The sequence below is a fragment of the Lepisma saccharinum genome, chromosome 23 (genome assembly GCF_977018435.1).
Source record: "Lepisma saccharinum chromosome 23, izLepSacc3.1, whole genome shotgun sequence".
NCBI lineage: Eukaryota > Metazoa > Arthropoda > Insecta > Zygentoma > Lepismatidae > Lepisma > Lepisma saccharinum.
This window is the reverse complement of record NC_139251.1, coordinates 36,747,360-36,773,385: the sequence shown is the minus strand read 5'-3', so window position 1 is coordinate 36,773,385 and position 26,026 is coordinate 36,747,360. Positions and strand designations below refer to the sequence as shown.

Genomic DNA, 26,026 nt, shown 5'->3' with positions numbered 1-26,026 from the left:
GCACATTAAACATCTCATACAGGAAATCAAGAACAATGTTTGCAGTATGTGGGCGGGCTCCATCTTGCATGAACCACTGAGTGTGTAAATGGAGACCTGTTGCCAAGAGCTGCGGAATAAATGAGTTCTCCAACATTTCCTTGTATCGTTCTTTGTTTACTGTGTCGTCAAAGAAAAACGGTCCAATGATTCCATGAGTTGAAATTGCTGCCCACACACTCAATTTTCCTCCATAATTCTCACGTTCATGCAGTTTGTGAGGCTGTTCACTTGCCCAGAATCGAACATTTTGCTTATTTACCACACCATTTAAATGAAAGTACGCCTCATCTGTAAACCAAGTGTTGTGCAGAACATGATCTTCCTTCACTAACCACGAAGCAAACTGATGCCTTCGTTCCTTGTCCACTGCCGTTAGTTTCTGGACAACTGTCATTTTGTAAGGGAACAAGTGAAGATCAGAGTGGAGAATCCTTTGGATTGACCTACGAGATATTCGTAACTCAGCAGCCGCCCTTCTTGTTGATTTGCTTGGACTTGCCATAGCCACGCGAACTGCTTCAATGTTCTCAGGTGTTCGGACACTTGACGGGCGCCGTCGATTATTCTCCAACACAGAGCCAGTGGTTTCTAATTGTTGGCACAATCTGCGAATGGTCTGTTTACAGGGAGCCCATCTTGTACCAAAGTGTGCACGAAAATATCTTTGTGTCGCTACCAAACTCTTTGTTTCTGCAAAAAACATTACAACTTTCACCTTCTGTTCGACACTCAACCGGCCGTTATCCGCCATCTTGCAAACTGCTGTATCGCAACAAAATAGAGCCCAATACTGACTTCTCCTGACATGTACCTGATTTTCCATGAACCAACTCACCCGCATACGTGTTTTGAACATTCAATATATGATATTAAAAATTTTATGAGGTGATTGAATTGTATGACATTTCGTGCGCCACCCTGTATCAGCATAAGTCAGTAGCTAATATCTCGATTACAATTATTCTTTTCATGAGCTGTAAGCACAACATAATTTGAGAATGTACCTTTCAGGCGGTATGATTGATGTATTACGTCTTAATTCTACACCGCTTGACATTAATGCAGTAATAACGTCAGATTAATGACTCTATATGTTCCATTAATGAATCTTTCCTAGATTCCAGTACCTAAAAGAGTTAAGTGTTGCTCCAACAATGTCTTTAAGAAAGGTTCAACAATGCGCTCGGCACTGCATAAATTTTCCAAGAGTTGGAGGAGAATAATGCACGTCCAACAATGAATTCTTCAACAATCGAGATTGGCTGGAGCTGAGATTTATGGCGAAAGATCTATTCCAACTTCTTTTGAGTTTCTTTTAAGGGGTTGCCCTTAATTAAAACCGAATTTCAGAGGAAGACGTGGTTTCATTGTTGCCAACCCACTTCAAAGGCGTCGGATCAGACTTGACTCCTGAATTGACCTCAAGAGATAGTGACACCCTTTAAAGGAACTGGGGTGTCGTTAGTGAGACAGTCGGTTGAGGAGCTTAAGGAATAAAGGAGCGGGAAAAGTGCATACTAAGGATCATTATACGTCATGGGGGAAGTTTTAGTGAGTCTCTTGTGCCTGGACAAAGCACACTTAAGCTGAGATTTTTCGTCCCATGTTCTTTCAAACTACGTGGAACAAGTCACAACTAGAAAATTGAGGTTTTTTCAGCATAACTCAGTATCATCATTCTCCTTCAGAATCACACTCGCAGAGGTGAACAACAAGTGTAACTTGAGCTTCCCGATGGCGTAGTGGTAACGTCGTCGCCTTGCAATCAAGGGGTTCCAGGTTCGGTACTCGGTGTAGGCACATTGCTCAGTAGTTCGTATCCTACTTTAAACTGTAGGTCCAGTCACGATAAAGTCCAGTCTGTGCATAAAGTGGACTTAAATTTATAATAATTTATCATATATTAATTACAAAAGTTGGTGTGTTCAATATGAAACTATAATTTTGTGTCAAAGTGGTAATTTTTAATCATATCCAATGACATGCTCTATCAAAGTTATTTTTGTTTACTTTTTATTGAATTTCGACGCTGTAGTAAATTTACATTGCCGCGTAGGAAATATGTTTAGCATTTGATTTCATTCTATTGAACGAATAGTGCCTGTTAAATATTTTTGTTTGAAATGTTTGAGGTGCAGTGCACGATTTTTGTGGATATTTTTAAGTACTGTGTGTCAAAACAATTCATGAATCAGGAAAGATCAGATTAGCTGCGTAAATTGGAAGTACGAACGTCCTATTAGCTCGTAATAAATTGCAGACAAACAATTAATTTTATCTGGCATGCCCGAGTTTTCCCTTCCCTATAGGCTCTGTCCAGTGGCAGCGATTGGGTTCTAAAACTGGGGGGCACGGACAGTTTACTTTTCCCTTGGGACATAAGGTTTAGCATAGTGCGGGGGCAAAAGTGACAAAAGTGAGACGGCAACTGCCCCCTAATCGCCTACAATGGCTCTGTCGCATTTCTAAGTCTAGACAACAAAGCGTGAAACTTACTTTTTAAATACAGTAGAGCGTCGATTATCCGAAGTAATTGGGAGACATGGGTGTTCGGAAAACTGGTTTGTTCGGATAATCGAACTGTACATGTTTATTTGCCAAAAAGAAGTACTGTACAGTAAATTTATTCATAAAAACAGGCATCTCTTTAAGTATTACAAAGTAACGTACAAAGGCAACTTTAGTAGGAATATATAGTATGTGGTACAGTTTATTAAACAAAAATATGTACATATTACATACGCATTTTGCATGAACAATACATACACCGACAGAAGTGTGCTGATTGTTGAAACACAGTGACTGGCGGCTTGGCCGGTCAGCAGCGCCTTATGAAGGCCCCATTAGAAGCAATGTTCCGCCAGCGGTGGCTCAGTGCGGCGACTACTGTGGGAAACTTGGTTTGGGAGTGAGGGGGATGATGGACGGTAGGGTGGGAGAGTAACAGGTGCGAGCGAGTACACAGTTCGGTTAAGCGGTCGTTCGGTTGACCGACGTTCGGATAATCGACGCTCTACTGTATGTTCTTTTAAATATTTGACAGTGTACTTCCTTGAGGCTTGGCGATAAGAAAAAAGATAATTTCATTTCTACAAGTTTTCGCGTGCTCCCTGTAAGGGCACTGCAGTACCTGTCGGAGAGTGGGAGCGGATCACAGACTAGAAACCGTTGGTATGACACACCCAGAATACAATTGAATTCCGTCTCCCATACAGGATTTGATATTAAGACTTCTGTATCCTGATTCTGTGTGTCAGCTTTTTTCTAAGTGACTCCTTTGAGATCAATGTTAATATAATAATTTCCCCATTTACTCCTTGAGACAAAATTCTCGTGACTGCAGAGCGTGGTTGCACTCGAAGAAGAAGATCTCGATTGCTCAAGAACAGAATGTTTTGGCGGGAACGTAGCACGGTCCTTTCCCCCATCGAAGAGGGGTGCCAAGTGTTCCTTTCCTCTCTTCTCCTTGCTTTTATTGCCATCTTTGTTCTTGGGAAAAACTATTTCCTTCAGGATATTCCCTGTGATGTTCCTTTATTTCGTCTATCTCTGCCCCATTTTCTCTCACTGGATTCTTGTTTCGCTTGGCCATTCTTTGGAGCATGCGGCTAGGATATTGCTCGCCAGGTTCCCCGAAAGACATTATGGCCTTCCGGAATTCAGAAAAGAGGAATACAATTCGTGCTCCTTCCCCAACAAAATTATACCGAGAGAACTGGATGTTCGTCAGGAAAAGAAGTAACGACATGTTGAAAGTGAATGGTAGAGAAAAACACTCTAATCTTTCGCAGTGACTGACACTTCGCTATATGAACCTCAGAGTAGGAGAGTGAACATTAATAAAACAACTTTAAGCTCTTTAATCGTAAACTTCATAGCATAAGCATATAATATTGGAGTATTTTTAGAAGAGCTTTGTGGTCATTTAATTTAAAACACCTCCGATATGCATGGTTGGAGTAACACATTACGAATGCGCGTATCGTAGTTTCGATAGATGATGGATGTTTTCGTGTCTTAACATCTGTTCCTGCCGAATTCCTTGGTGCAGTGGTTATCAGAACGCACTAAGACGGCAGGGGTCACGGGTTTCATTCTCGGCTTCTTCATGGGTGTTCTTTGTGAGTGTCTATCATCAATTTCATCATATCATCACTCTTCATCTTTGCTGTTAGTCAAAAGTGTACCAGGTCCATCTTCATCGCTTAATTAAGAGCATAGTAATGCAAGATAAAGTAACGAAAGAGTCCATAAAGATTTATGAGTTTGAGACAAATCAATTCTTAACAGTAATTGTGTATAAAATTATGCACTGCATAAGAAATATTCAATTGAAATTATGATTTAATGTTCATTTTATTGCATGAAATTGTATAATGTAATCAGTGATCATACTTTTCGACAAACTATATGTGTTTTGTTACTTGTAACTGTAAGAATTCGCATCCAGTGTCACCTATATTAAACAAGGTAATAACGTTAGGTATAAATTGTCATGTGGGAATAACCCTTTTCCTTGTTTTCAAGTAAATAAACGCCTCGTCTTCAAGCCCTCTTTTCTTTAACATTTAATGCAATCTTGTAGGATCAATAAATAATTGCTGCAGTTGTAGAATCATTAAAACGTACCCTGAACTTCCTGTAATTTATATTCGTGATTGACAGAAAAGCCAGATAATATTAAGAATTAAGAGACAATATGTAATGCAATTGAATTTCATGACAAGGTGTAAGTTTAAAGAATGTCAGTGCGTCATTATTTGCTTTACAGTGACAACTCTTGATACTACATAATTCTCTTAATAGCAGTTTGTAATGTTAATGTTACTGCCTATGTTTGTGCTGCCGGGTAACTCAGAAACTGAGGATTAATTTTATTCAGAAATACAAAACAATTAACATTAGTCCTTTCTTGATGTGCTTACGCGCTTCAGACACATTTCAGAATTAATATCAGATAACGTGTGCACCATTGATATTTTGACTGAATTGGAAATATTTCTAGAAGTAATTTATGTGCTTATATATTAATTTTTTTGTTTCACTGAAGTACACAGTATTTAATTTCTAGTGCTATTGAACTTTGTTCTATTTTCTTCTCAAACATGTCGTGTCACATTACAATGCTTTTACTGTTCGCTTTTCATGTGGAATTTTCATCTGCAGTTAATATCAGTTGAGATTCAGTCAGTTGCCAAATATGGTGGGGAGCAAAGAAATTTTACTTTCTCTTGATAGACAAAGCTTAGAATTAAGAGGTCATATTTTAAAACTACTACACACTATTTATGTAATTAACATACAGGGTGGTCCGAAAGTCTTGTTACCCCTACCGAAAAGTAATAAGAACAATAGAGGAACAATATAATAATATCAAACACATGTACTGGTTTTAGTATATTGACTTTCATATTCACAATATAATAATATCAAAATGTCGCACATCCTCCATGCTCTTGCCAGAATGCGCACGATCATGTGACCATACACTTGCAATCAGCCACTCTTCAAACTGTAGGAGCTCGTGTCAGCCATCTGAAATAGACAATTAAAACAATATTTAGAAGTACATGTGTTTGATATTATATTGTTCCTCTATTGTTCTTATTACTTTTTGGTAGGGGTGACAAGACTTTCGGACCACCCTGTACATTAAACACTACTTCTTTCTTCAAATTAAGATTCATGTTATTGGCCTCTAAATATGAGACTTCTTAATGCGCAACTGTATTTAAATGTATGTAATATTCTAATTTATTAAATTCACAATGAAGTTAATTTTATATTTAGTTATATTTAGATTTTGGTCCATCTTCCCGAGATACCAATTAACGAAATCCATAGCAACCAACCATTAATATTTCTAAATGCTTGACACACAGTTTTGATCATTCCGTTAACTATTATGCTTGCCTGCGCTATTATTCTCTCTTTACAAGCCGAAACAAAAGTAGAAGTACAAAACTATATTTTCAACTCTTGTGTGCTTAATAAGTGTTTAAAGTAGTGATAATTTTACAATCGGTTATTAGCGTCAGTGTATTTACTTCATATATATATATTTGTTACAATTAACATGTATATGCTTTTCCATTATCATATTTAATTAGTCTAGATATGTTGAAATTTGGAAGGTTCACTTCAACAATTAAAAATCGGTATTGTATTAATTGAACCGTATAGTGGGGCTAGCATCCATGTTCAAAACATTAACCAGGCGAATTTTACTAACAAAAATAGCTTTTCTTGTACGAGCGGAGAGTGAAAAGTTTTGAGGGAAGGGGTGTTTGAGCTGCAGTTTCTCATTATAATTTATCTACATACTCACATATTCTCTATAATCACCACTCCCCCCCCCCAGATCAATGCACTTATGTATTCTGTGCTGCAATTTGTTTACAGTCATCGGGTAGAATGATTTGTCCTGTGTCTCATACGACTGAATAACCGCCTTCGTACGTGTGGAAGTGACGTCCTCGAAGTGAATTCTTCATAGCAGGGAAAATATGAAAATCTGACGGGGACAGGTCGGGGGAATAAGGTGGATGGGGAAGTGCGGTGACCAAAGCAGCCTGTGCAGTGAAGCCTTTCTGACAAAGGTACCGAATCACGGCCCTGTCGGCCACTCTCTTCTCTGACACTTCATTCATTTTCAACCTGACAAAAAATAGAAGAAAACCTGTGAATTTCATAAAAGTTCCCACAGAGTGTCCTAGAACTCAAACCTTACATCCTCCAAAATTTTAACTATCTAGCATCACTCCTTCCATGTGAGGCTCAAAACTTTTCACTCTCCCCTCGTACATCCATCATTTATCTTACTTGTTGCATGCTGCCTGAAAAATTTGATCGACCTTGTCAACGTTTGATTATATTCGATAAAAACAGATCGTCATTCTGAAGCCAATTTAAACATCTGTGGTTTAATTACATTTTTCTACTTCAAAATAAATATATATGAAGAGATTAAAGTATATTGATAGTATTTGTGTCAGTACACGTTCTTAATTGATTATGCTTCACATGTGTTGTCAGCATTAAGTACCTGAATGAATATCTTAGTTACTTCTGAAACGACAATGAGTGCTATTGGCTTTCAATTTCCCTAGTGACTCTAGTCGTTGATCAGTTAGTTTAAAAAATTGTGGGGGAGGGGTTATTTCAATCGTCATCCTTTGGAAACTATTTTACCAACAGATAGACACCATATTCATCGCACACTTTTAAACACACGCTCTTTCGTATGACTTACTGCAGATTGAATGTTACCTTTGAAAGACCTAACATTCCAAATTGGCCGTCATCTCAAAGTTTTTTCTCTGTTGACTCTCAAGAGAGAGATCATTAGCTTCGGATTGTCTTGTCTTTTGTACGTTCAAAGGCTAAATGTTGTCTTTGTTCCGACCATAGATTGCTGTAAGGTAATGTTGTTATCATTACGGCAACATCGTAAACTGGAAACAAGCCTTTACTTTGTTGTGATGGAGAATATCCTTTGATCCCGCATTGACATAACAAAATTGAATCTAATTAGGAAAGCTTTGAAGTAGATATGTCAGACGAGACGAATTGACAATTAGGGGTGGCATACAGGCAAGTGTGTGGCGGTCCGAACCCAGTGCCTTAGAAAATAATGATTAAATTTAAATAATTGGTTTAGATTAAATTAAATAAACACTACTTAAAATATATAAATTAATATTATATTGTTATTTTTACACGAATAGGTAAAAAGACGGTATAAGAATAGGGATATAACAGCAGGTATTCATTATCTAGCTTACCTGTAGTTAAGATTGGCATAATTATGAGGAATTGAGTACTTATTGCATAACAAAAGAAAGACTTTAGATCCAGTTGGTTAAAGTAAAGTTCCTGATTAATATTTCATGCATATTATCATAAAATAGTAGTGTGCAGGCATACATCTTTGGCACTATCCTTCAAAAGCCGTATGATCCCAATATAATCCTTGCCTTTTAATAAGTTCAGAGGAAATTAATGAACACCGATACAACAAATGCTAAGCAAGTTTATATTCATGATTTAATTTTATTACTTGATAAGTTTTTTGGGGGGAGGTCCACACTTCCTGAACCCCCCCTAAATACGTCCTTGGTGGTATATAATTTTTAGACGAGAGATAATTTACTTTTTAAAATGTATGCTGTTTTAATTTTATTGTACTTCATACATAAATTTTAATATATTTTTGTACCTTTCTGTATATTGCATAACTGTATGCAGCAGTGTTTGGAAGTAACTAGTTACACGTAAATCAGTTACAAGTAACAGTTACTTTTTTGGAAGAAAGAGTTACTTCTTTTCAATAAAAGTAACGTTTCAACACTTACTTTTACAGTTACTTCATAACACTTAAGTTGCTATATAAGTGTTGTAAGTTATTGGTGATTTTCGACTTAAAGTGAATCAGAACCATCGATAAACTTCTAGTTTCTGCTGTGATAAAATGTCCATCCTTTGTTACAACGACAATAAATATAAATATATATAAACTTATATTATGTACCAGTAACATAAGTAAAACACATGCAAGTCTTCACAAATTATTTTATTACAATTAATGTTCGATTTGTGTAATTTGTTTGCAAGAAAATTTCCAATAGATAGGAACTGTAAAAGTATCTGGGTAACTCTGTTACTTTTTACGCAAGTACCTGTAACTAGTTACCTTTTCAAAAGTAACTTTCCGAACAATGGTGTGCAGATTATATATAAAATGATTTTCTCGTGACAACCTCTTGTTAGGTTAATGAACTGAGAGAGAGGAAATAAAAATAATAAGTTTCATTATTTCTATCTACTAATGAAGTATTAATCTGCTTGAATGTCGGACTAATCCTTTCTTGGCGTTTTTTGAGGAACCCTATGTTGTTTCTCGATTGCTAATTAAAGGTATTTAACGTAAATGGCTATATGGTACGTGCCTCGATGCTCTGTAAATCACGTTTGTTGTATCTGTTTATACTGGTCTTCTGTGATTCCACGCCATCAACATTGCCTGTTATTCTTGGAGCTTATGCATGTTGCTTTCACTTTCAGCTTAGCTTTTCTGGCCATGTTCATCACTTTTCATCGCATAGTGTGCACTAAATGCATTGATAGTTGCTGTTAGTTCGCTCATCGTAACAATTAACTTCTGCTATCTAGGTGTACTGTTCTTTCTGGGATTATTTTTCAGTCTTCTAGATTATAAATACTTGTGTTTCACTCTGGTTGGAAAAGTTTCTCATGAAATTTTTCCTGTTCGCAGGTTCCTGTCGTCCTGAGGGATTGGTCTTCAGCAGTCATCTCGTCCCACATCAACCTTAGACCCAAGGAGAAATAATAGTCAGAGATCGTCAAAGTTCATCTGGTTGCCTCTTCTCCGCTGTTCTTGGAAGGATGTTGTACTCTTCATTCAAGTTCTTTACGTAGGTGACACTGGCGAATCAAGTCGATCAAGATGACTGTCCAGGAAACGTACCATGATGAATCTTCATGTGGTTGAACAGTCATAAGAGTGTTCACTGAGTAACCCAATACGATGACGTGCATGTTCACGATGGTAACACTCGAGTGTCTAGTGTGTCAGATGGGAACATGAGTGCAATAGTTAAAGTGGGGACCTGAAGAGGGGGTTATGGAATCGGACTTGGAATATTGCGGGAACTTATCGGCTATAAGCGCGAATGCGACCGCTTTGAACATTACGGCCGTCGACATCAGCAAGGTGAGGTCTCAACTTCTTTTCGAGTTCATCTCCAACGGTATACTGATCTGTGCCGTTGGTATCCTCGGACTGTTGGGGAACGTTATAACAATGATCATCCTGTCCCGACCGCAGATGAAGTCTTCTATCAACTGCATCCTTATTGGACTCGCTCGCTGCGATACAGTGCTGCTCATCACCTCAATACTCATTTTCGGTTTACCGGCCATCCACAGCTACACTTCCCTCTTACCCACGTACTACTGGAAGGTCTACCCTCTCATGGCCCCGTATGTATATCCCATAGCCCTCATGGCCCAGACTGGATCAGTGTACCTCACGCTCACCGTAACGTTGGAGAGGTTTGTCGCAGTGTGCCATCCCCTAAGAGCAAGGTCACTTTGCACATATGGTCGTGCGCGTGTGTACGTTCTGGTGATCGTGATATTTTCGGTACTCTACAATCTGCCACATTTCTGGGAGGTGAATCGCGTCAGTTGTATTCACCCAGAGTTCGATGTTGTGTACCAGTTAGAACCCTCAGAGCTACGTAGTGATAAGACATATATCCAAGTGTATATAAACTGGTCCTATCTGTTCGTCATGTATGTGATTCCCTTTACTTGTCTCGCCATCTTCAACGCTGCGATCTACACGCAGGTGAGGAAGGCCAACCACGAGCGTCAGAGACTCTCCAGGTTGCAGAAGAAGGAGATTGGCCTGGCAACTATGCTCCTCTGTGTCGTCGTCGTCTTCTTCTTCTGCAATATTCTCGCTCTCGTTAACAATATCCTGGAGTCCTTCACCGGGATCATTGTGGACCAGATGGTGAAATTCAGCAACCTTCTGGTCACGATCAACTCTTCTGTTAATTTCATTATTTATGTCATTTTTGGGGAAAAATTCAAGCGCTTGTTCCTGAAGCTATTCTGCTCACAACACTTCAGATCCGGTAGAGATTCTCCGGACGGTACTCACGACGACAGTTTCGTCTCGAATGGTGACGGTAGGACCTATTCCATGCGTAGTCACTTCCGATCAACTCTTCGGACCTGTAATGGTGTGAACAAGGGACGTTTGCTTAAACACAGGGCTCCCTCCCCTGGGCCCTGTGTGTACTATCCTGCTCTAGAATGGGACGCCAACAACCATTCGGCAACATACACCGAACCAACGCAAACCACAGTGTGCTGCCAGTGAAGGAATGTTGAGACGTTCAGTTTGGCGATTTAAGTGAATAGTTTGTGCTTGTCTGGTTCACGTGAGGCTCATTCTGCGTTTGAGTTTATCAACGTAGAAGTTCATCAACGACATAGAACCACAAGTATGTACCAATGCACATCAGACAAACAAACCTCCCATGGAGATTTTGTGTAGAGAACAACTACTGCCGAGATAGTTGATAGGAAAAATTGATTCTAGTCATTACCTGCATAAAAAACAATCCAACGTTTCTCAGGTTTGACCGACAAACATGTATGATGAAGGATAAAGTGTAATATGTACACAATCGTTTTATAGATTTATTCTAGTCACTGTCATCATGATATATTCATAGGTGTTAATATCAATCATTATAACGTCCCAATTGGTTACACTAAAAACCATGAAAGAAGTATATTTTCCAAGTATATGTTGAAAGTTGTACATGTTACTTTGACACTTACGCGTGACGATTTTTTGTGATCAAAAATTTGAATATCTTGATGTGTTGGAAATAATGCACAGATTTTTATTTTCACCTTCATATGTGAGCATAGTGTGAAAAGCTGAACGTTTTAAGCGTGGTACATGCACTAAGAAAGACTTCTTTCGTCAGACCAAAGACACATTTTTAAGGCTGTGATTGGAGGTTGTTTAACTTATGGTAAGATTTTGCTGAGCTGTAGTTGATTTGCTAAAGTTGAACTCACTTATCATCTTACTGTAGCAAAATTAGATCACAAAGAATTAGTTGCAGAATTAAGATACGTGTACATATATATTTTTCTTTATCTGCGTGCCTTCAAATGACTGACTGGGGCTGAAAGTGAAATAAAATATTTGATCTAGATATGTGAAGGATAAAGTTCACCGTAGTATTAATCTTAATCTACTACAAACAGTATGTACACTAAACAAAAATATTCAAACTATCTTACAAAGGTGACCTGTGATTATGAGAAAGTGTTAAGGAAAGAAACCTGCTACTTTTTTTGGTAGTCTGTTATGCTCACTTTAATGACATTTCCTCTTTAGGCTTTCAATCCGATCACCAACATTCAAGTGCTAGGCAAGTTAAAACTTGCAAACAGTTTCTGGATCAACTATAAAATAAACAGTGACAATAATGTTTGCTCTCTCTATAGATGTAATCCATTTACTAGATTTTGTTTACAGTGTTATGTATGATTGATTACCTATGTGTGGTTATTATTTCGTTTACTTCTGAAGAATTTAATTTTCAGGATTAGATTATTAAACATTATTTTAGGAACTTGACTAGTTCACTTTCCTTTCTGAAAGTCTACATGCTGATTTAATAGGAATTTGCAAATATTAACGAGTGAAAAGGGTGTGTAAATTGTGATCCGAATCTCTATAATGTGTCCTAGTATTAGCACTATGTTATCAGAGAAATCGTTCATGGATAACAAAATAAAGTTTAGTATATTAGTAAAGCTTCGTACCTTAGTACTTGAAAAATCAATTTTAAATAACTAACGTAGATGAGCATTGCAACAAAAACGCTTCGTTCAATTTACTAAAAGGAAAACGACTTATCTAGAAACGAATTTTTACTACTAAAATGTTGATAATATTAATTTATATGGGATAAATATATCAAAATATTTGATAGCACGTTATTAATAAGTTGGAATCATATTTACATATCTGAACTGTGTGCTTTCTCAGATATTTCAGCGCTGGACTTAACTATCTTACCAAAGACTGTTCCAGATTCATCTTCATCGTCGTGATTAGCCTTAAGAGGATTAAATGTGACGCGCAGTAACAAAAGTACAAATCGACAACTGTTCTGGGCTTGGGAGTTGCTTTGTTCATATTCTTGTGATTAGTCTAAAGATGCAGAAAAACTACGTACAATAAATAGTAAGTTCAATATACAAGAATATATTGTGCAGGATAGCGCATATTGTATTTACCAACGTCAGTTTATAACTTTGTACGTACGTGTGCAGGCAAACATACGCAGTAGTTTTCCAAGCTTAGGCAGCTGGAAGCCAGTCAGCCATTGAACGTTGGCCGGTTCGGACAAGAATTACGGCAGTCATATGTTCATCCGAACGCAAAACGAATCGCTACGTATTCCCTAGCGTCCAGACTTTTCTCCTTTGACTCGGAAACTAGCTCCGAGCCATAATGTGTCGCTTTGGCGCGGGTTGATGGTGATCCTCATTGACCGCCGCATTGCCTGCTGTGATTCCCAAATGGAACATGTTCGGATGAACGCGTTCACTATCGCGATTCGTGTCCGAATCTGTCAACGTTCCATGGCAGACTGAATACTGGGAGCTTTGCAGCTGCCGGCTTAAGCATGGGGGACTATTGCGCATGCGCGCTTGCATTCAAACATAGCTACAAACTAACACTACACCCATTGACGCCTAAGTTGACAACAATGTAGTTCATTCTTTGTCAAATAACTCACCTAAAACGCCTCTCTAAGCGCAAATATTACTCATATTGAAACTAACATTAAAACCTGAAGACAAACATATGGCATGGGTGCAATCATACGTTCAGAAATATGATATACGTCTGAATGCATTTCTGTCCTCTTGCCTATTGGGAACACGTGAGCATGTGGAACAATCATATTTATATATATCATCAACCTGGCAAAGATTTTGGGCACGATGTTCCAGACAAACACTCTACGTCGACCCGGAATCCGATAATCTCCCAGCGCGTGAACTTGGCACCTAGAAGTACGAGATTCCTGCCAAGACAAGATGTTTCGCCAAACCAAATTATCTCCGCTGCTTTTGTACGAATCGTTCAAGGACAGCCGCGGAATGCTATTCATTTGCACATGATACGAGGATCATGGGTAATCAAATTCAACGTGGAGAAGGTTGCCCGAATGCATGGTGGCCACAAATAAGATACTTGGTAGCATATGTGCCAAACCCTAACTGCGATGATATTTGAGACTGAGGAAAATAAGAGCGCAGGTGCAACTCTTCAATTCGTCACAGCAAATAAAGTTCAAGAAGGGCTGTGAGAGTTGTTCTTGAGTAGCCATCATGTTTGTACCCTTTTATAAATATAGTACGGTTTCTCTAGAAGTTGAAACAACATAAAGTTGAGGAACCTCAGTAGTAGGGTCTGATTCGCAAATATAAACAGGATAGTTTACGAGTTGAATGTTTTGCATTTTTTAAGTGATAGGATTTTCAAGTTGATTGTTTAGTTTGATTTGGTTTATAGTCTATACTTCGCTTTTCTTCCACTTTTGGCTAATTGCGGAGATGAGTATGATATGATGAAATGTATGTAGGGACATTCACAAAGAACAGTCATGTCCAGACCAGGGTTGCCGCGACACCTCACGTCGTAGCGCGCTACCAAGGTGTGCTCATTATTCAAAATTGACAGAGAGTTCGATTTGGCTAACTGTAACAATCTGTTTAGTTCAGGGTCAACGAAGTTAGTAATATATTGTGTTTTATACAGCGTATGTTGATAAACCTGTAGATTGAATTGTATCTTCTGCAAATATGCTGTATAAAGAAGCAAACTGCCGGAAGACTAATTGAGGTGAGTGTATCTTGCCCCAGGCAATACAGCAGCGAATACAGTCACCGAATTTGGTAATTTATATGCAATGTAATTTTGATGCACTCTTTTTAACGTTTTGTAAACTTAAAATTTACATATTCACTAAGAAGAATTAAAAACTAATTACAAGAATGGGAATTTATTTCTACTGCATACAAAGCCATTGCAGACTCTCAATGTTCAAGTGTAACGTCATCAGTAGTAGATCCTGAATCACAACAGAATATCAAGGTTACCGCGGCAATGTCCTTACATTTTTTTGTTGCTAGCTAAACATACTACTACGTTCAAATAAGTTAATTTTCTGCCTACTTAACACACATTTGCTGTAATGCTGTGTGTTGTGATCCATGACCTTACAATGATGATGTTTCATTTCAGCCCAGAGACTGTGCACAGACTTTACATAAGAATGTGTTGACACGGTTCAGTGATTCGGATTCAACTACAATATGCAAATTTTAGCAAAGGGTTCTTCATATTTACCGCACTAGTGGCAGTTACGTTAAAGAAATATGTATCAGCTTTTCTCAATACAACTAGTTAATGAGGCTCGTAGTACATGTTAATAACTTTAAATTACAAAGTATATACAGATGTACAGTTTTGTGATTTGTAATATGTTTTATTCTGTACTAAATTAAGAATGACCCACAATAAGTTACAATACACTTACTGTATATTTAATATCCAAGGTATGACATGTAATAGTAGATCCAGTTGCACTTATGTTGGTGATCGATTACTGTAAATGCATTGTAAACTCCTTTCAACTGTAATCTAGAGTTTTCTTCTTTCTGTATCGTTGCATTCAATCACACCGTTTCATTAAAACTTGTAAATTTACTCAGGTGTACAATAAAAAGCTCTTTAAACAGATTTGTGATCTTATTTACTTATTGTTATTTTTTAATGTAGCTTTGTGAATAGAATAGGGAGTAAGTCTGAATGTATATTAATTATTGTGTCATCTGAGTGATCGAGCACGCCAAGACACGATCTCGCACTGCTGGTTCTGAGTTCGAGTTTTCCTTTCCATATGAATCTTCATTAGTTTCATCTAATCATCATTCATCATCGCGAGTACTCTAGATAGGAAGAAAAGTGACTCAACCCAATGAAAAGAGTTTCCTGCCTCAATGTATTGGAACCTGTTCGGATGTACGCCTCCACTGCCTCGATTCGTGTCCGAACCAGTCAACGTTCCATGGCAGACTAATTGAGAGCCTTGCAGCTGCCTAGCCATGAGCGTTACCCGAAATTTTTGTAGGGAGAAGGATCAGGCCATTGATAAAACTTGAATAGTAGAAATAATAATAATAATAATAATAATAATACTTATTACACAATAATGACTATTATAAACTATTGAGATTAAACCAATTTTATTCCAAAGTTATTATATCCTTGAAAGACTATCACACGATCCACCAAATGAATGAATATTCAGCACAACCGTTCATTAATTTTTACATTTCATACATCTTAACGTACTGATACATAGTTATTATATTTTGTTATTAACTTATACACACCTCGATCAATAATAAACTTTAAAAGCTATGGGGTAACTTTATCCATAACTCTAGTTTCTAGAACTTTTTTACTCTGTGTAACAATTTTCTTTGGATTCAATGACATAATAATATGGTAGCTGAATTTTACCATATTTCTTACTTTGTTTGAATACTACAGTAGAAGAGGTGAGACAAGAAACTCTCCCACCGATGTGCTGGATCGGAAACGCGGCAAGCGCATGCGCGAACTTCCCCTATCGTGCACACAGGCAGGGTTGCCGAACGTCTTAATGTTGTGTGAGCACCGAGAAACAATGCGATCGACTTGCCTGTCTTCATTTAAAGTGTGTGTTTGTTTTGTGTGCAGTGTACTTGCTAGCATGGAAGCTTGCAGTTCAGAGAAAGCAAGTAAACTCGGTAGGACGGAAAGTAATCCACAGCCAAGGGCGAGAAATTGTATATAATGTCAATGCATTTATGAAAGACCAGGTGGGAGTTCGTATGTCCGAAAACCAATTGCAAAGGAGGGTGGCTCGCGCATGTGGTGTTTCCTTCAGCAGTGTGAGAAGAATTGTACTAATAGAAATTAAAGCATGCACTACGTTGAAGAAACACTTTCATACGCCCCATAGAACACGATCTCGCCGAAAAATCAAAAGTCATATAGACGAGTTCGATAAGTGTGTTGTTAGGCGTGTTGTGCACGAATTTCACCTTACGGACGGGGAAGGTATCCGAAGGGTTTTGAAACAAAGAATAGAGTTCCAAGGCAGTGTCTGGTGTGTGCGGAAGATAATACGTGACCTAGAGTTTAAGTGGGAAAAGCAGAAAATAATAGACAATTGCTTATAGAAAAGGACGAAATAAGAAGTTTACGTTCAACGTACCTCAAAGCCATAAAAATCTTTCGTCGACAAGGACGACCCATTGTTTACGTTGACGGACTTATTTTCACAGCTCGACAACAAAGAAAGAAGCTTGGGTGGATGGAACCGCGGCTGCCGTCAAAGCACCGGTGTCTAAAGGGCAACGTGTAATTGTTGTACATGCTGGCGGTTAATGTTCAAATCTGGAAAATCTTTTGGCGATTAATACCACAAATTTGACACGAAACAGTGTTGTTGTTATTGACAACGCCTCATGCCATAACGTACAAATAAATCCTGCGACTTCTTCCTCCTCCCGAAAAGACATTATGATTCATTCAGTGGCTCGTTCAAAACAACACCCCCTTTGACGCACACCAGAATTGTATTCCTTGGTGAAAATTAACAAACCCCGTTTGAAGATGTTCAAAATTGATTCCATCTTAGCAGAACGCGGTCATTCAGTTGTATGTTTACCACCATACCACTCAGATCGTCTTGCTTAGTTTTCTTGTGTTCTCGTTCTGCGTAGACATTTGACCCGTATGCACTGCCAACCCTGCTTCTGTGCGTCCTTCCCCTACGTATGGCTTGGGCGTGAGGCCGCGAGGAGTTTCTTGTCTTACCTATTCTACTGTAACTAACTGAACTTTATTTCTGTCATTAAAAATAAAAACAACAATTTTTCTGTTTTATTGTTGAATGCTCGGTTCGACCCTCTTCCTTCAAACGCCATGCTGCCTGAGCATAGGAGATTTCTTCGCATGGAAACCTGCGTTTTGACAGGGTTACCAACTGTCATTGGCGTACACTACCCTTTATGTACAGTCACGGACACTTCTGGGTTGTAACAACCCTATTGAAGAAGCACTGAAGCAAGACCTCGATGTCTGGCAACCAAGCGCCTTGAGTAGACAACCCAAACAACATTGCAATTCTGTGGCTTGTATACCAGTCACGGGTATACATCTTTATAAATTGAGGAGGGATGCCAAAGAGAAATAACGAGATTAAGATTGTCGGACGTAATGTCTCGTGTTCTCGACATGGGATAATACTCGGTCCACGTTACGTTCCTTGTTTGGGAACGAACCTGACAATCTGGGTTTATATTTTCACTCCTTGCATTACAGTAAATTCCATATTTTACAATTATATTAATGCATTGAACGAAAATAATACCTAGAACAACATCCAACACACGTTCACAACACACTTGCCACACAAATGCACGTGAAAACACACACACAAAGTTAAATTTTAACTTCCAAGTCAATGTCCAATAACAGTAAACTGAGAAGCATGATGTGCGAAACGTGGGATATTTCACAGAAAGAATGCGTCTATTTTTGACATACGTGGTTTCTATTAACAACGAGACAATTATCAGAAATTAAGATGCATTTGCTTTTTCATGTGCTGAGGAAGGAAACAGACTGACTGGAAAATAGAAAATGTAGTGCTATTGATAGTGTGTTGGTAAGCGTGCAGAGCTTTCATCAGCAAAGCCTGGGTTCGATTCCCACCATGCGCAAAAAATGTATTATTTTCTAGCAGTGAACAAGTATATTATATTGTTTTCTAGGCATTTTGATGAAACGATACACATCAAATTTAATATTTTAATCTGTCCTTTCATTCTTCTAATAGGTTCTCTATCACAAGGGATATAGAGATTCTCTATCTTGGCGAAGGATATATTCTCAGTGGTTCCGTAGCTACGATTCTCCAGACCCTTCCACCAACTTGTCTTATTTACTTTCTTCATATCTACTCACGAAATACCATGAATCTAACGAAAACCCACAGATATAGTTAGAACAAGAGACACACCTCGCATCGAAGGTTTCAGGCTCGAGTTTTGGTTTTTTGCGAGGGTGATTATTCCTGTGTATCTATTTATCATCTTCGTCTAAAAAACATTCCTTACTATTCCAGTGATTAACTTAGGGAGAGACCAAAGCTACCCAAATAACGAAAGTACAGAAAATGCAAGACACACCTGGCTGCGCATGTAATACCTTGGGAATTAGCAATTTGAAAAGAAACTTTGTTTCAGTGGACTACTTACAAAAAACGTTTCGTGTTGTCTCGTTTGGAGTGTTGGTTACCGTGTCGGACTAACATGCGGGCAACCTGAGTTCGAGTCCAGCGGAAGGTAACCTTTTTTTGTCTAATTTCATCCAACCTTATTTATAAGACATAGGTTTCTTCAAAACCTTTTGAATTACATGCCACTTCGTATGTTGGTAATCTGAAAGCAGCAAAGATGAAAATTTCTTGTTCCGAAGTGACGATGTACATTTGTGCATATGTTGAAAAAACACAGTTATTTATTAGCGAAAAGCATGCAGTCACGTTATCATTTAAATCGCTACCTAGTTGTCAGTGCTAATATGGCAGTAGCTACATTCTGTCAACACACCAACTTTCACGTTCCCCGTAAAATGATTACCTTTCCACGTTTCAAAATCGTGAGTGCTGTCTAAAGTAAATACTTTCATACTTGCGTTTGCATGTTCGAAACCAAAGTAATACGTTTTTTTTATTCCCAGAAAATGACAATGAAACCATTGATAACTGTCTTTGCAATGTGATATTGATATCATATATTGAAATAATAAAAATGGAGAATTTCGCTTAATTAACCCAACTTATAAATGATCGTACCCTGATGTGAAGCGTAAGATGCACGATCAGAAAATCTGAATGTTGCATTCAAAACTCAAAAGAACAATGCATTATTTTTAACAGTTTACAATGCATTATTTTTTAACAGTTTACAATTCATGACTTGTGAACAGTGAAATGTATTTTCATACTATAATAGAAATTTAGTTATTAATATAAGTAAACAAGAGAGAAGAACTAATGATGTACTAAAATTGTAAACTAAAGTTTTTCAGGAAAAGGCACACAAGTCACAAACTGCGAATATCTATTGATTTCATCTGAGAAGGAGAGGCTACGGTTTGGAACGGGACTTTGTATAGTGGTTGGGTACCCTGTAGTTTTTTTTATTATTAAATTAAAGGAATACACCTACTCGTCAGAATCCCCACTTTTTCACATTTTTCTCAGTTGTCACACATGTTAATGTTTTCCATGTTCTCTTTATTCTCAATGGGACAAACACACACATCCATGCCCGAAACGAGTATTGATAATATCGCACGTTAGCCAGCAATTTTCAAGGAAATGTTTGATACCCGGTTTAGACGCAAGTGGTTGGAATCCCAATTTAAACTGTAGGTCCAGTCCGGTATTAGTTTTCATACTGTGCATAAAGTAGGCTTAAAAGAAGAAAAAATCGGAGGAAAGGCGCTTGAAGGTTTCGATGCTTTCCAAGTGCCTTGATGAGGCGAAACTATTGTATGACTTTTAAGTGGCCAGGTAGCCCGTGGTAGCGAATAAGTTTCACGTTACGAAGGTTTTGTGTTCGATTCCCAAAACTACCCAATTTTTTTTAAATAACTCGAGCAACTAATTTTTGCATTTTTTAAAATATTTTTTTTAAATAAAGGTGAAATATATTTTTCTTTATTTTTGGGTGGAAATCTCTATTTTACCGTTTTCAATACTATTTATGAAAATGATTTTTTACGATAGTTTTCCATTTTTCTCATCATTTTACAAACATTTACATACTAAATTGTCCACGTGTTTTCTCCAAAAAATGTTATCCTTGGCGAAAAGTATACATTTCTTTCGAGAAAATGGTCAAGGAATAAAAATAATTCTATTCACAAGTAATTGTCGTAAAAGTTTGGAAAACAAAATTCAATTCAAAATTCAACAATTCGCACAGAAAATAAAATAAGAATGTGCGCAATAAATAAAATGAAATAAATAGTTGCTTGAGTTAAGAAAAAATGGGATTCAATCAAACGGGAATCGAACCCAGTACCTTATACGTGTCAAACTAATACGCTACACCACACCACAGTGCCTTCTGACAGTCGGACAATATATTCGTCTCGTGAGTAACGCTTGCTAAGTTTCTAATCTTTGAAGCGCTTTTTTCTCGGAAATGACTGGCTAATGTAATTGTTGTTGTTTGTCACGGAATTATGTTTACTGCAACATTTGAGCTCACAATCGAAACATGCAGAAAAATATGTTTTTTCTGCACATCATTACTTTTCTCTGAGTTCAAAAAATATCCCGAGTCCAAACTCTCTGCTAGTTACCCAGTTATGCAAAACGTGCCAGGAGGACTACACGGAGCATGCGCTTTATCAGGGATGCGAAGAAACCTCGCGAAGTTACAGAAGGTTCTCTGAAGTTCTGACGGTTGGCCGCGGAGTCACTTGGTATCTGTTTATCAGTCGAACATGACCTTGTGCAGCACATTGAAGCCAGCGAAGGTATTCCATGTGATTTGTAAGCTGGAACAAAACATTTACACGCGTTACAACCGACAGAAGTTTGTCTTTAGCTTACTCTTTAGGGACAGGCAAACCACACTAGGCATACAGAGTATAATGTAAGATAGGAGGCAATTATTTCTCCGTCTCCTCACAATGACAATTTTATTACCTTCTTTGGAGTTATTTGGCCATAGAAATGGATCTTATTGAAGCAGTATCTCATGTGATGGCTTGGTTCAGTATGGTGATCAGGTTTTCTGGCAAAAGCAGGACAGGCTACCCAAGAACAGTAATTTTCTACCTTTTTTATCTGCTTTCTTCCTCATTCTCTATAAAGCATACGAGCACATACCACAAATATGTAAGATAAATATTTGTTAATTTGGTAACTTGATTTACAATTGAATTTCTATCATGAACAGCTGCAAAGAAACAAAGACTTTCCTTTTGATTACAATGAATAATTTATATTTGATTAGGAAACCAAAAATGACTTCAGTATTCTCATGCAGTACACAAGAGATTATAAACGCTCTCCAAAACATACTACTGCTTGTTGCAACACATTATTTCCACAATCAAGACACCAAATTAAGGGCATGCTCAAGTAAAAGTATATTTTTGTGATGATTATCAAGTGCTTTACGGGCTCAACGTCAAGTTTGGATTTGTCGCTTATCCAAATATTATTAACTTTGAAAATACTCTTTCAGTTGGTGGAATGTGTCTGAAATTGAATACCTTATTTTAAATCGTGAACGTGTTTTGTTTCTTTAATAAATATTTTAGTTTACAATTTAGTTCATCAAACCAGCCTGTGTTCTTCTCCCTTGTTTATTTATAGCCCATTAAAGCATAGAAAAGCTGTAAGTCCAATGAAAATTTGTTGAGTTGTTGAAAGCATAGGAAAACCGTTCACTGTTCATAATTCAGCATTGTTCTCTGCAGTTTTCAGTGCAACATTGAGGTTTTCTGATCGTGCATCTTACGCTCTTCATCAGGGCATGATCATTTATAAGTTGGTTTAAGCGAAATTCTCCATTTTTATTCTTTCAATATCTGATATCAATATCACATTGAAAAAAACAGTTATTAATGATTTCAATGTCATTTGCTGGAGATAAAAAAAACGTATTACTTTGGTTTCGAACATGGAAACGCAAGTATGAAAGTATTTACTTTAGACAGCACTCACGATTTTGAAACATGGAAAGGTAATAATTTTACAGGGAACGTGAAAGTTGGTGTGAAAGTAGTGAGGAATGTTTTTTAGACGAAGATGATAAATAGATACACAGCAATAATCACCCTCGCAAAAAATCCAGAACTCGAGCCTGGAACCTTCGATGCGAGGTGTGTTTATTTTTCTAACTATATCTGTGGGTTTTCGTTAGATTCGTGGTATTTCGTGAGTAGATATGAAGAAAGTAAATAAGACAAGTTGGTGGAAGGGTCCGGAGAATCGTAGCTACGGAACCACTGAGAAGATATCCTTAGCCAAGATAGAGAATCTCTATATCCCTTAAAATATTAAATTTGATGTGTATCTTTTCGTCAAAATTCCTAGAGAACAATATAATATATACTTGTTCACTGCTAGAAAATAATACATTTTTTGCGCATGGTGGGGATCGAACCCAGGCCTCGCTGATGAAAGCTCTGCACGCTTACCAACACACTATCAATAGCACTACATTTTCTATTTTCCAGTCAGTCTGTTTCCTTCCTCAGCACATGAAAAAGCAAATGCATCTTAATTTCTGATAATTGTCTCGTTGTTAATAGAAACCACGTATGTCAAAAATAGACGCATTCTTTCTGTGAAATATCCCACGTTTCGCACATCATGCTTCTCAGTTTACTGTTATTGGACATTGACTTGGAAGTTAAAATTTAACTTTGTGTGTGTGTTTTCACGTGCATTTGTGTGGCAAGTGTGTTGTGAACGTGTGTTGGATGTTGTTCTAGGTATTATTTTCGTTCAATGCATTAATATAATTGTAAAATATGGAATTTACTGTAATGCAAGGAGTGAAAATATAAACCCAGATTGTCAGGTTCGTTCCCAAACAAAGAACGTAACGTGGACCGAGTATTATTCCATGTCGAGAACACGAGACATTACGTCCGACAATCTTCATCTCGTATTTGTCTTTGGCATCACTCCGTGACTGGTATACAAGCCGCAGAATTGCAATGTTGTTTGGGTTGTCTACTCACAAGGCGCTTGGTGGCCAGACATCGTGGTCTTGCTTCAGTGCTTCTTCAATAGGGTCGTTACAGGCCAGAAATGTCCGTGACTGTACAAGGTTATCATCAGGGAAAGGATTTATATGTATTAAAAATGTGATAAATACATATTTAGTTATTTTCATCAAAAATGGAGTTAAATTTGGACTTAAAATTGTAACATTTACCTTTTCAATAATTTAAGACACTAAACGAGCTAAATAAAATACAATACGCTTACATTGACATTAATTGCAACACAACACAAAATGTGTTTTTATTTTCTGTTTTCAAAACTATGAATAACAAAATTTTGTTCTAAGTGTTGGAAATGTTCAAAGGTAAATTTCCTTCTGTTGTCTCTTAAAATGGATTTATAAAATTGCGTTTAATATCGCAAGATGTAGGTAATGGGAGTGTATTTCAAAATCGTCAGTTATTCGGTCACACGGGGACATGTAGTTGTTTCGCGAATATGGAATATATGTTGAGAAATGTTCTGAAATATGGAATCGATATGTAAAAATAACTAAAATATGAGCCAAAACATGTAAAAATATGGAAAATAAAAACTGAATTTTTCGAGACTAATACATAATATAACTGATTTCAGCTTCGTACATAAATATGTATTTACATATAACTCCTTTCCCTGGTTATCATAAATGATGTTCCCGCTTTGAAACATATATTACACACGTTTAATGAAATTCAGGTGCACAAAATTGGTACGGATGAAAATATAAACTTAAAAGTTTTGTTGGTACTTAAAGGACATGGTATGTATACTATTCACCGTTGGGAGTGATTAGTATAGGTGTTAATTTCTTCGCACCAGAGTTTTAAGAAAACGTAGGCTCCGCCTTCATCTTAACGACATTTACAAATTTCCTTTACCATGATTTAATTTTTCAACAGTTATTCACAATTTCAACACTTTCAGAAAGAGAAAAAAAGATGCCTCTTCTTAAGATTTGTAACTGCTTTTGTAATGCATGAAAAATATTGTTGAAGTCATTACTCACACTTGTATCACTGGCAACTGTTTTTACAGATTCGAATGAGGCTGCATTCTCAGACTCTAGTCATGTAGAACGTTCTTAATAGAGTTTCAACACAATATTCCACGGGAGTGGATCAAGTAGCAAGTGGCTTGTAGAAACCTAAAGGAAGAATTTTGCAGTATTTTGGAGTGGAATGCAACTTTTGAGCCTCTATACAAATATCCTATACACGTAAAAAAGATAAAAAAAGGGTAAAGTGCTCCCCTGTGCTTAGCACAACGCCATGAAGGCGTATAGGGGGTGTGGGGGTAACGCCCCACACTTTCTTGATCCGGTCGTGAGTGGGGGTGATGTGATCAGCATCACGCCCCTGACCGCCTTTACCCCCCAGGGTTTCCCCCAGGTACCCATGTTATTCGACGCTGGGTGGGCGCCGGGACCGCTTCCATCGTTAGAAAAGTTCCCGGATTTGAACCGGCCGGGGATCGAACCCGGGACCTTGAGCATGGTAGTCAGACGCGTTACCGACTGAGCCACCGCGGCCACCTATACACGTTGTATTGTTTTCTGCCTTGCTATATATAATTACGTTTCAACCTTCTTCAATATATTGATCTATTTCCTCATCAAATCATAATTTGACTGTTTGAGAAGCAGAGCAATTTCAAATAAATTTGTGGGGTGGGGCAAGATTGACAAATGATAGCAGAATTTCTAGTGTTCTTTGAGGAATTTTCGTGGGCATAAGTACATTTCTCCGTAGGCGCCTATAGCTGGAATTTCAGACAAACTTTGCTAATGATATTTATTTTTTATTAATATTCGATTAAAGCAAACGCCCATATTTCTTCCTATTCTTTACAATTATTTTAACAAAGGAAGGAAAAATAACAATTGGAATTACCATTTTAACAAAAATATATCGTATAGTGTGTTATAATTTAATAAATATTATTATAATAAATATTATAAATAATAAATATAAATTTCCATCCATATTTATGTACAGATAATTAAATTAAATTTCTAAGTTTTCCAATTTCTTTAAAAAGACAGAGGCATGTAACCAATTTGTGTATTAGGCCAATACAATAAATATTCTATTATTTAATTGCCTCTAAATTATTAAAGGAATAATTTTGACAATTTGTCAGTCATTTTAGAAATTTTAGATATATATTTCTGCAGAAGACTCAAAGAAAATGGGTTTTATGTTATCCTAAGATTGTCCGCATGAACACACTGGGTGAATTAGTAATTTTGATTTCATATCGTTACTCCTAGTTGTTGAAATATTGAACGTACTCGTATGTAACATATTCAGATCTCATATGTCTTTTTTCTCTGCTACGCAAAATATTTTATTAATTATTATATTTAACGCTTGGAGCGTTGTTGTCTATTAGGTATTGTAGCTTCGCATTCTTAAATTTGCTTTTCTTTTGTAATGTATGCATTGAGTTGGTCATCGGTAAAAGGTCAGTGAATGGTTGTTTTATAT

General features: G+C 37.3%; 1 protein-coding gene and 1 long non-coding RNA gene across 4 annotated transcripts in view; both read left to right on the top strand.

Annotated features, from left to right (window-relative positions):
* The window catches only part of LOC146005188 (uncharacterized), a 431,331-nt gene that overhangs the window by 382,385 nt on the left and 22,920 nt on the right, over positions 1 to 26,026 (top strand). Inside the window, exon 5 of one of the 3 annotated variants that reach the window (XR_014443991.1) lies at positions 9,317 to 9,450. The exons of the other annotated variants lie outside the window; for them this stretch is intronic. This is a non-coding gene — a long non-coding RNA (uncharacterized LOC146005188). Of the gene's footprint in view, positions 1 to 9,316; positions 9,451 to 26,026 lie in introns of those variants that run through there. 3 annotated transcript variants of the gene reach the window in all.
* Positions 9,678 to 15,400, top strand: FMRFaR (FMRFamide Receptor). The gene has a single exon (XM_083144226.1). It carries the CDS (start codon positions 9,686 to 9,688, stop codon positions 10,952 to 10,954), a length of 1,269 nt encoding a protein of 422 aa, XP_083000352.1. The 5' UTR covers positions 9,678 to 9,685; the 3' UTR covers positions 10,955 to 15,400.